The 12,150-nt window shown below is 36.7% G+C and overlaps 1 protein-coding gene and 1 pseudogene across 1 annotated transcript; both read left to right on the top strand.

The window, feature by feature from the left end:
• The first annotated feature begins 874 nt into the window (after positions 1-874).
• Positions 875-1,840, top strand: LOC102844444 (olfactory receptor 52N1-like). Its single transcript, XM_006885483.1, has one exon. It carries the CDS (start codon positions 875-877, stop codon positions 1,838-1,840), a length of 966 nt encoding a protein of 321 aa, XP_006885545.1.
• An 8,504-nt stretch (positions 1,841-10,344) lies between these two features.
• LOC102868081 lies at positions 10,345-11,438 on the top strand (annotated as a pseudogene).
• Positions 11,439-12,150: the final 712 nt, after the last annotated feature.

A 12,150-nucleotide genomic window follows, 5' to 3' on the forward strand; every position in this document is an offset into this window, starting at 1 on the left:
AATAAAATGTTTGTTGTTGTTGTTAGGTCCTGTTATGTTGATTTCAACTCATAGTGATACTAGGTAACAGAGAAATACTGCTCCACAAAGGTCCACCAGGCTGCAATCTCTATCGAAGCAAAGCGCCACAGCCCTCTCCAGTGGAGCTGCTGATGGTCTCAAACCACTGAGTCCTCAACTAGCAGCAGAACACATGAGCATTATGCCACCTGGACTCCTGATAAAATGCTTCCTCCTGGCTTCTAGTGCTGAAGTTCAGGCTATGGTTCAAGACCACCGAGAGATGGCCTTTTGATAATGTTGGCAAAATAGGTGCTTTTTTTTTTTCACATTTAGGACCATTCTGTGATTTTACTTAATGACAGCTATTGACACAAAGGAGCAAATTCTTAATTTTCTGTATTTAAGTGATTTACTACATGCTGGAAGCTGGAAGTTTAAGTTAAAACCAAATTGAAATTGTCATCAGTCAGTAAGTCAACAAAGTAAGACTGTGGAAAGGGCACAAGGAAGATTTTTAACATTTTAGGATTTTAACACCTTTGACTAAGGTGACGAGCACCTAGAAGACTATGAACATTCACTCTTGGTCATCCAGTTATTCAGCTGAGTCATGGAAATGACTGATAAAAAGTCCTACCCACACACATCCACTAGATTTTGGAAATTAACCATGAAAATCTAATGGCTGAGGCATGGATACAAATAGTCGCTGCCATGTAGTCATTATTAGAAAGCATGGTTATTAATCCAGAAGAAAAATTAAATTCTGCATTGTGGATATAATCCTGCTTCTCAGTTACTTTGAAGCTTTTTTCTTCTGCTTACAGAGATGTTTTTGTAACTTTTCTACCGTGAACTTCCAACAGTCACTATGTCATTTTTAAACAATAGTAAACTAACCCCCACTTCATTCGTTCTAAATGGTATCCCCGGGCTGGAAGAAGTGCATTTGTGGATCTCTTTCCCCCTGTGTATCATGTACAGCATTGCCCTTACAGGGAACTTTGGTCTTATGTACCTCATCTACTCTGAGGAAGTCTTACACAGGCCTATGTATATCTTTCTAGCCCTTCTGTCCTTCACAGATGTGCTCATGTGCACCAGTACACTTCCAAATACTCTCTGCATATTGTGGTTCAACCTCAAGGAAATTAATTTTAATGCTTGCCTGTCCCAGATGTTCTTTGTTCACACCTTCACTGGGATGGAGTCAGGGGTACTAATGTTGATGGCCCTGGACCGCTATGTGGCCATCTGTTACCCCTTGCGTTATGCCACTATCCTTACTAATTCAGTCATTGCTAAGGCTGGGCTCCTTACTTTTCTTAGAGGTGTCATGCTTGTTATACCTTTCACTTTTCTCACAAAGCGCCTACCATACTGCAGAGGCAACGTCATACCCCACACCTACTGTGACCACATGTCTGTGGCCAAGATATCTTGTGGCAATGTCAAGGTCAATGCTATCTATGGTTTGATGGTTGCTCTTCTAATTGGAGGTTTTGATATCTTGTGCATCACAATTTCCTACACCATGATTCTTCGAGCAGTTGTGAGTCTGTCATCACCAGACGCTCGACAGAAGGCCTTCAGCACCTGCACTGCCCATATCTGTGCCATCGTTATCACCTATGTTCCAGCTTTCTTCACCTTCTTTACACATCGCTTTGGAGGACACACCATTCCACCCCATATCCACATTATCATGGCAAACCTCTATCTACTCATGCCTCCCACAATGAACCCTATTGTATATGAAGTAAAAACAAAGCAGATTCGAGAATGTGTCATTAGGTTCCTGTTGAAGGGAAAGGATATTTCTTCTCATAACATTTAAATACGTGACTGAGAAATTGATGTTTCATCAGTCAGGTTAAGATCACCAAGTCAATAGGAAAGCAACCAAAGGATGCTAGTTATTAAGCTGCATAAAATATTTTAATTTGACATAGATAATTCAGCCTGTTTTGAAAGGGTACCATCATGTTCATCAATGCAAGTAAAGTTTTGTTTTTTTCTAAAATTCTCAATTCAAAATCTCTTTATCTCTAGGAGACTTCAAAGTACATTGCATTTAATAATTAGGGATATCTCGGTCTTTGAGCTCTGGTGGCCTAGTGACAAGAAGCTGTGCTGCAATCAATTCCAAAGACACATGGCTCAAGACCACTAGCTTCTTCATGGAAGAAGAATGGGCAGTCTCCTGCTGTGTGATTAACATCCTCTGAAAACCCACTGGAGGGTCAACCTTGGGTGGCTTCTGACTCTACAGTTCACCACAACATAACTGTCTTGAATGATAATTCTGATGTGTTGGCTGGCTCACTAGAACTGGAATTGAACTCTCTTTTTAATTTCTATAACAACATATGTTAACATATTGAAGCAAAGAAACAAAACTGTTTTGAGGGAAGTACAACCAGGATACCCCTTGAAGGGCATGTTGAAAAAAGGAAAAGGAAGTCCTTGGAAAATATATGATGCTGGGAAAAGGAGATGGTCAGGGAGAGAGAAGACCCTGCCCAAGATGGGGTTGGTACAGTGACTACGATGAGCTTGAAGATGACAGAGACTAAGAGGACGGTGAGGGATAGAGTAAAAGTTATATATGTTGCTTATTGGGCCGCTATAAGTGGTAGCCAACTTGATGCTACAACAACAACAACAAAATCCATGAACTATTTTTCATCTATTTGTGTGCTAATTGATCTCTGCAATCTCTTGACAAATCCATTCTGAGCTCATCCTAGTTTATAAAGTTCTGATCTACTTTTTGTATGTTTTGTTAATCATCTACACATTAGCAAAACATACACATGTTCACAAAAAAAGACTTGTAAAATTTGTTACTAGCAAAATATTTAGAATGTAGAAATAGCCCAAACATCCATCACTAGCAGACTGCATAAAATAATTGTAATATATTAAAATATGATGCTGAACAAATAGGCATGCTGTATACTTTCATCTTTATAAAGTTCAAAATAGGCAAAACTAACGTATGATGTTTAAAAAAATCACATGAATGTTTGCCTTTGAGAGTTAGATAACAATAATGATTGGACAGAGTGTAAAGAGTTCTTCTAAGTTTTTTTTCTATGATTTATCATTAGATGACGTGATATATCCAATGAAGCTGTAGTAAAGCTGTTAAGATTGAGTCTGTTTTCTACATTCATATTCTATTCAATAAAGTACTTACTTTAAATAATATATCTGAAACACACTTTGACCTCTCTAACTTGTGAAACAAGACTCTTCTCTCTCACCTATATCATCTGTTCCCAAGTTTACAAAATGTATTTTAGATTTTTTGAGAAGTATACTAAATTTAACATAAATAATATGTATTTGTATAAAATATTTTAACAACATATTAACATGACAACTGTATAATAAAAAAAACCCTCTTGTATCTTTGAACTATCCTTCTACTAATTTCTTTTGAGAGACAATGTGTGTGTTAGTTTTCTTACAGTGCTTGCTCCTTTTACTCCAGTCTATCCTTGCCTCCGGAGACTCTATGAACGTGGAGATAGAGGAAAGTTACACAAATGCTCAGGTCTTTCATTCACAGGGTCACTACGAGTCATCTACAACTCGAGGGCGCTTAGCAACAACAACAAACATGCTTGATTTAACCCAATTGTTACCTGTCTGCTGTTTCTTCAAAACAGTGTTAATGATTTCCTTTACTGACTACTCTCTACTTCAATGTTAGCTACATCTTTAATTTTTGGTTAACATTATATTCCAAAATAAAGGATAATTCCAGGAGGTCACATATCTATCAGAATTGTCTTTTTTTAAAAAAAAAAAAATCCTGTATTTTTTTAAAAAAATATGTGAGCTATAAATATTTATAAGAGGAGACTGCCCATCTTTCTCCTGGAGAGCAGCTGCTAAATTAAAATCACCATCCTTTCAGTTAGTAGCACAATGCATCAAATACTATGCCACCAGGGCTCGTGCTGATGAACCTCTGAAAACTTTTGAAGACAAAGACAAAATTAAGCATGAAATGCACACACACACACACACACACACACACACACAAACTCAAGCTACATGTAAAGTGATACAAAAGGATATCTACCAACATCTGCAAAATATTGATGCTGGAATATAAAGTCGCAGTGTTTTTTATATTTTCAGACTGGACGTTTATATACATTATAGTATTAATAATAGTAAAAATAGTGAAGATATATTAAAATTAAAGAAATTTAAATTACATAATAACTTTTCTACATAAGTTATTTGAGGATATACTCAGGAAAAATGAGGTAATAGATTTAGCTGGAGATATAGGAGTTAGTAATATTGGTTTCAGGAAAGGTAATAAAGATACCCACAGTCCTGGAGCTACTGCAAAAGTGCATTAACCTGATCAAAGAAGGCTCAAAATAGGGAGAAAAATGGCTTTATATATTAGAACCACTGCCACCTGTCTGTCAGTTTGTTGTAGTGTAGTGGTTTGCATGTTGTTATGATGCTGGAAACTATGTCATCGATATTTTAATAACTATATGGAAACAGAAATGGTATCCACTTCCTAAACAACATGCCTCCAGAAATTCCATGAACTTTGATAAATGTCAATAGTTACAGAAAGGCTTTAGGCCTTTTGTTCATAGGGTTGCTATCAGTCGTACTCAAAGACAACAACAACAATAACATTAGGGTCACTCATGATGAGTCGATTTTAGTAGTTTCCAGACTAGGAAGAAAGGTCTAGGGATCTAAAAATTAATCCGTGAAGAACCTGTGGATTACAACAAAATATTGTCCAAGATGGCACTGGAAGATGAGTGACCTGATTTGGAAAGCACTCAAAATACACAGTAGTGCAGCAATGGATTTAAAAACTCCAAGGACTCTGAGGGCAATGTAAGGCTAGGTAACATTTTGTTCTGTTGTACATGTGATCATGAGTCAAAACCCATTCAACAACAACTGGTAATTTGTTAAAAACTACTTCAGGGGATTTAAAAATAATGTGAAAACAATGCAAGAGAAACAATTCCAGGATTGACAGAGACTAGTTACTCCTAGCAAGTCTCCCTGAAAAGAACCACACATATAATTACCGTTGTTCAAAATACAGATAGAAATGTTTTTGTGCAACTGTTCCAGGGGAAATTCTGGCAATATAAATAATTTAAAAATTGTTTCATTTTGATGCAACACTTCCATATCTATAGATTTCCCTATGGAATTAACATGACTATATTAATATTTATTGTAATATTTATTATGATATCATAAAAATGGCATATTTGGTGGGTGGGGCAAAGGAAATGGGAAGGAACTTTCTGAAAAATAATGTATTCAAACTTTGTAAATAAATCAGAGTAATATAAAGAAATTTAAATGACGTATTGTAAAAAAACCCTTAATATCCTAAATTAAAGGACCAACTGTGTAAAAGAATGATTTTACCATGTAGTAGAATATTATGCTAACTTTGGAAGTCATCTTATTATTGATGGAATATTATGGAATATTCATGATATGTTTTTAAAGGGGACAAAGCACTATGGAATTGTCTGTGAATTATGATCCTGATTTTTCAAAAAATCACTGCAATAAAAAACCCCAACAAAATCGTAATTTCAAGTATTGCTGAGTGCATAGAGAACATGACACTTGAATCAATGACCATTTACTGTTTCGTAAGTCAGTATAATAAACGACTAAAAATTTATTTTAAATTCTGCACATATCTAAATCTTGGCTTTATTTTCAATTGTTTTAGAACAAATTTCCAACTTCTGGTTGAAATAGCTATCTGGCATGGGACTTCTTTTCTGGATAATCTTCTTTGAGGTTCAAACATTATAAAGGCAACTTATCCCCAAAAACATATAAAACCTAACATCCTATTTTCCCTTAGAGCCCTATGACCTCTGGGAATGCCACAGTCTTGATAAGACTTAAGAGAATTTAGGACCCCTGAGGATTTCAGAGATTATGCCTTTTTCCTTGGGAAATCAAGTGAGCTAAGTACTTCTGACTCAAGGTCTATAAGGTGAAAATAAGGTGCCCCTGGCATCACATGCACTCTGTGTCCCAGCACTGGAATGACCACTCTGCACATTCTTTTGTGTCTGGAATCCCTTTGTGGGTAAGGATGCTATCTGTCTTCCCAACATCTTTTGTATGGCAAAGTCTAAAATTGTCTCTGTCTGCTTGTGTCATTACAGGAACCAGGATGGTATTCTATAGAGATATGACTTGTAACATATATGTGTTCTTGTTTAGGTAAAAACAAGTTCACAATAGACACATTCACAATATTCTTCATAATATTAAGAACTCTCAGTTTCCTTTTTATTCATTTCTTTTCAAGGATAAGATGTGTGACCAGAGAAAGAGAAATAGGTAATAAAAAGTCTGAATACATGGAAAAATGAATAAAGTCCATCTTTCTCACAAGATCTGTGGTTAGTTGATCCAGCTCCAATTTTGAATATGCTGGTTTATTTGTTTGCCCCACTTACTTAATTAGGTAATGCTTTCATTCATTAGGTAAAGATAGGGGGAAGATTTATTTTATCTATACATTTAAACACTCTAAAAGTTTACAAGTCAGAAAAGAGGTAAGATAAGTATACAAATAATTCTTCTAGAAGGCCCTGTTTTTGTTATTATGTATGCCATCAAATTGAGATTCATAGCAACCCTATATAAAACAACTCCTAACCCTGCCCTATCCTGAGCTAGTTTCACTGTCTCCAACACACCTACTACCATTATCTCAGTTACTGTGTCAATCCATCTCATCCTGGGTCTTCCGCAGGAGTGCTGTCCCTCCATCCTTACAAGCATGATGCCCTTCTCCAAGGAATGGTCCCTCTCGGTGACATGCCCAAAGTATGTGAGACAGAGCTTCACAATCCAAGCTCCACGGAGCAGCTTGACTTCACCCTCTCCAAGACAGACTTGATTGTTCTTTTGACAGTCCATGGTATGTTCAGTACTTTTCTCCAGCACTACAGCTTAAAGGCATCAATAATTCTTCTGTCATCCTTATTTATTTGCAGCTTTCTGATATGTAGCAAGAAATTGCAAAGAACATGGCCTGGATCAGATGTGCTCTAGTCTCTAGACTGAATGGTTGCTCTTTAGTCCTCTGGAGAGCTTCCTGACAGAAGATTTTCCCAGTGCAATTCATTTTTTTATTTCCTAACTGCTGGTGCCAAGGTGTTGAAGTTGCCATTATTATGAGAAAGGGAAATGGTATGAAGGGAGAATCAGTAAACTTCCCTACTAATAGATAACTAGAAATTTACTTTAGGGAGAGAAGCATGTGCTTCACCAGTGTTTTGTGTTATGAATCACAAGCATCACTTATTTCTGGATAAACCATTGAACACACTGTCTTAAAAGTGGTTATGACAACAATGAATTGAAAGACTCATGAGAATATTAATAAGGTTTTTTTTGAAAATATTAATATGTTCACAAATTAATTTAACTAGTATCTGGTAACTAAACACAATGAAATAGCACTATTTTTAGCTGTTATTGTTAGATGCCCTGCGTACAACTCGTAGCAACCCTATGAATGACAACTCTGAGCCCTGTTTGATACTGTGCCATCCTCATCATCTCTGACACACTTGTGCTCATTGCTGCAGTCACTGTATCAATCTCACTGAGAGTCTTCCTCCCTTTCATTGACCTTCCACCTTTCCGAGCATGATGGCCCTTTCTGAGGCATAACCTCTCCTAGAATCATGCCAAAAATATATGAGATGTAAAAGAACTTCTGGTGGTTTTCTCCTAGTCATCTAAGTAAGTTAAATATTTGCATTTATAAGAAAGCTGATTATTTATGTTCATGGTAAATCTAAAAGTTCTGGAGTTGAGGCATAGAGGGATTCTGCTCAGCACTAAAATGTACATTGTTTTGCACATTGTAGATGGAAAACGGAATTTTGTCTTCGTTTAGTGTTATACAATTAAGCTATTCTGCTTAATGATAGAATTTCATGCCATTAAAGAACTGAATCTGATATTTCTGGGAAAAAAATGAAGATAAAACAATTCTAGAGAATAAAGACCTCACTCTTCTTTATTGAGCTCTTTCCTGACTTTTCTCTCAAGGGAATTCTGGTAAGGATTGTTTCAATGGGTGATAAGATTTTACGTGGTTGTTCTGTTCTCAGGATTCTCTTTTTAAAAAATCCTCTCATAAGTCACTGTGGCTCAGTGGTAAGGAATTGTGCTTCCAAGCCAAAAGATTGTGATCTGAATCCATCAGCTGTTCCTTGGGAGAAATATGGACAATCTCCTCCTATGAGGTTTACTGCCTCTGGAAACCCATTGACGGTTCCATTATGAATTGATTCTGACATGATGGTGCACCACCCCAACAAGGCCATCACTAGATAAACATAATATGGAAATTAAATGGAAGGGAAAGAAAGCAAGAATAAGCTTTCCTAGCTCTTATACAGTGTCTGAGTCATCTTAATTTTTCTGGAGATTGAAGTCAAGATATAACCCAAAGGGATTTCTTTTCTGTTTTGGATAGCCAGAGGCAACTATGGGTGCCGCACACTCTTTGTGTCAAATGGCTGCCCAGTGTGGGATGAAGAAACAACAGAAGAAGCAACAGGAATACCATTAATCTCTGTCCTTTCCATGAAATAATGAAGCTTTAGACGTCTGAATCAGGTAATGGAATCTCCTGTTGTCAAGGAGGGAAGAAGAGCTGGAATTGATGTTGGGGGAGAAGAGATGACATAGCATGTCTTGATGTGAAATGCTGGGTATTGTTTTAGTTGCAGTGTGTTGTTATATCTGTTTCATTGAAAGATGGTCATGTAAAAATCCCACTTTAGTCATTATTTAATTTCATCACAATCCTAGATTCTTTTATCCACTTTTTCTGAACCACAGAAAAAAGTGAACAGAGAGATAGAATAAGTGTGGATGTCAGTTATGAATTGGTTCTGACTCAATGGCATGTAACAGCAGTAACATATATGATATCATATACAGAGAGAAGCTTTGGTGGATTATTCCTCAGCAAGTTGTGCTGCTAACCTGAAGGCAAAGCCTCTCTGTTGGTTTAAATCCAGTGACTCTGTGGGAGAAAGATAGGCAATCTCCTCCTGTGCAATTCACAACCTCTGAAAATTTGCTAGAGGGTCAGCTATGAGTCGGTTCCAGCTCAACAGCAATGAGTGTGAGATACCATATATGTTATATGTTTGGAGCTGTGGTGGCCTAGTAGCAAGAAGCTGTGCTGCAATCCCCAAGGCCTGCAGTTCGAGAGCACCAGCTGCTCCATGGGGAAAGGATGACAATCTCCTTCCATGTGATTAACTGCTTTTGAAAAGCTGCTATGGGGTCATCTATGGGTTGGTTCTGACTCTATAGTACACAAAAATATGTGTGTGTGTGTGTGTGTGTGTGTGTGTGTATCCTTGTAGTTTTATATGCATCTACATTTCTAGATATTATTATATCCAGTATACCAGAGTACATCCAGATGTAAAATATACTTCTAATTATATTTTAGAAATCTTTAAGGTAGGTATTATTAGTCTTGTATTATAGATAAACAATTGAAGCTTTAAGAGCAAAGTAAGTATCACCAGATCACACAAATAGTAGGGAAGGAACCTAAATGTAAATGTGGTTTCATTTGGCAAAAGTACTGATAGTCTTTTCATTGCATATTTCTACAAAATATTATTAAAATAAACCAATCTCAGACTATCTTTCACATGCACTCAGAAATTTCTGTCATAGAATATGTGCTTTCCCAATCAAGTTGGATAGCTAAAGACACCACATGGGTTTGTGATCTATGAACATTATTTCTGAGTATGTGATTTTTGACATTATGCAGTCTTTGTATCAGTTTCTTCTTTTTGTTGGCAGAAAATAACTTTATGATTGAGAAGTAAAAGTTAAACATAGGTTATTTAAAAACATTTCAATGTTTCCTAAAGTATACATTATTCTATAAATAGTGTATTTCATCATTATTGTTTTAAATTGTTTCTGCTAGTATGAATGTAATTTTATTATAAATTTAAGTTTGAAGGGGGCTCTGGTGGCTTAGAGGCAAGAAGCTGCACTGCAATCCCAGAAGTACATGGTCAAATCCATCAGATGCTCTGCTGGGGAAGGAGGGGCAATTTCCTCCTGTACCAGTTAGATCTGACTTGACAGTACACGCATACAAAATAATAAAATAAAATTAAAAAAAATAAGTTTGGAGTCACAAGGAGTTTCTGAATCAAACTTTTTGTATCTTAAATCTTTCTCTTTGTGTTACAGACTTCTGGAAAGAGAAAGAGATCTTCTGTTGATTTAACTATGCTGATGTTTAACATTTCACATTTGGCTCCAGAATATTTTATTCTTAATGGAATTTCTGGTCTGGAAAGAGTACAAATATGGATTTCTCTTCCTCTCTGTGAATGTATTTTGTCTCTCTCATGGGCAACCTTGGTCTTGTGTACCTCATTTGCTCTGAGGAATCCTTACATCGTCCAATGTGCTTCTTTTTGGCCATGCTCTCCCTCATTGATCTCTTCACTTGTACCACCACACTGCCCAATGTACTCAGCATCTTCTGGTTCAATCTCAAGAAAATGAACTTCACATCCATAGCCACTGGTGAGAGTCAGCGCCCAGAGCCATCAGGGGCTTTAAGCTCATTTCCCACTGCTGTGGTATGGACAGCTGAAACCCAGGCCCTGACAGGCACCTGGGGGGCGGGGGGGGGGGGGAAAAAAAAAAAAAAAGAAAATGAACTTCAATGCCTGCTTAGTTCAGATGTTCTTTGTCCATGGGTTCACAGGGGTGGAGTCTGGTGTCCTCATGCTCATGGCTTTGGACCACTATGTGGCCATTTGCTACCCATTGCGCTACGCTACTATACTCAGGAATCCCGTTATTGCCAAAGCTGGGCTTGCCACATTCCTCAGGGGTGTGATCCTGATGATTCCTTTCCCATTCTTAGTCAAACGGTTGCCCTTCGGCCAAAGCAATATTATCTCCCATACATACCGCAATCACATGTCTGTGGTAAAGTTATCCTGGTTGCTCTCCTGATTGGAGTGTTTGATATCTGCTGTATCTTTGTGTCTTATACTATGATCCTCCAAGCTGTGGTCAGCCTCTCATCAGCAGATGCTCGTCAAAAGGCCTTCAGCACCTGCACTGCTCACATATCGGCCATTATTATCACTTATGTTCCTGCATTCTTCACTTTCTTCACTTTCTTCACTTTCTTCACTTACATGTGTTTTGGGGGACACACCATACCCCCTTCCCTTCATATTATTGTGGCTAATCTATATCTACTTCTACCCCCAACTGTGAACCCCATTGTTTACGGAGTAAAGACAAAACAAATTCAGGACAGTGTCATGAAACTGTTCCATGGTGAGAAATTTGTAAGTTGACCTAAGACAACTGAAATTAGAAAGAAGAAAGACAAATAAAAGAAGATAATGACAGTGAAGAAGACAGTGGCTTTCCCTTAAGTTCTGTGTCATATACTTCATATCTCTGCCAGAGTGTGTTTCCTACAAAGATAGCACAGAAATGTACAGTTAATGCTAAATTTATACTTAGCTTAGTGTTTTCTTTTTCTTTCTCTTTCACTTGTTTTAATCAAGTTATTAATATGGATTTATTGCTACTTCCTTTTTATAAAACATTTTCCATATAAAACATTTTATTAACCAGTTCAGAGTAACTTTAAGTGTCTAGTCTTTGTTGATAAGTGTCTGTATAGATAATAAGTGATATTTTTCTAGCCTAGGCCAAGAATATAAACTTTTTGTTTATGGTTTAATTTTTAAAAATAAATTTTCTTTTGTATATTCAATTCATAAGATATCCAATGTCACCATAATTGCTAGTACTGACACACAAAACTTATTTATCCAAAGAAATAAGGTCACAGTGCAGGTGCTATTTGATACATACTGTGTTTTTCTTGGTTGAATGTTAGCTAACAGTGAAATAATTGATTGATTTTCATTACTTTATTCATGATACATTCATTCTTTATTCTATTTTTTTCACAAATAATAATTTTTATTTGTAATTATTAAAAGGCTGAATTTTAAACAGATTCTTGAACTGGTGGCTCATAACCATCAGCTCGTT

This window comes from Elephantulus edwardii, unplaced genomic scaffold, assembly GCF_000299155.1.
Source record: "Elephantulus edwardii isolate Elephantulus edwardi_28Jun2011 unplaced genomic scaffold, EleEdw1.0 scaffold00044, whole genome shotgun sequence".
NCBI lineage: Eukaryota > Metazoa > Chordata > Mammalia > Macroscelidea > Macroscelididae > Elephantulus > Elephantulus edwardii.

Bases quoted from the DNA above. Each gene is read 5' to 3' on its own strand.
- LOC102844444 (XM_006885483.1), top strand. From the start codon at position 875: ATGTCATTTTTAAACAATAGTAAACTAACCCCCACTTCATTCGTTCTA.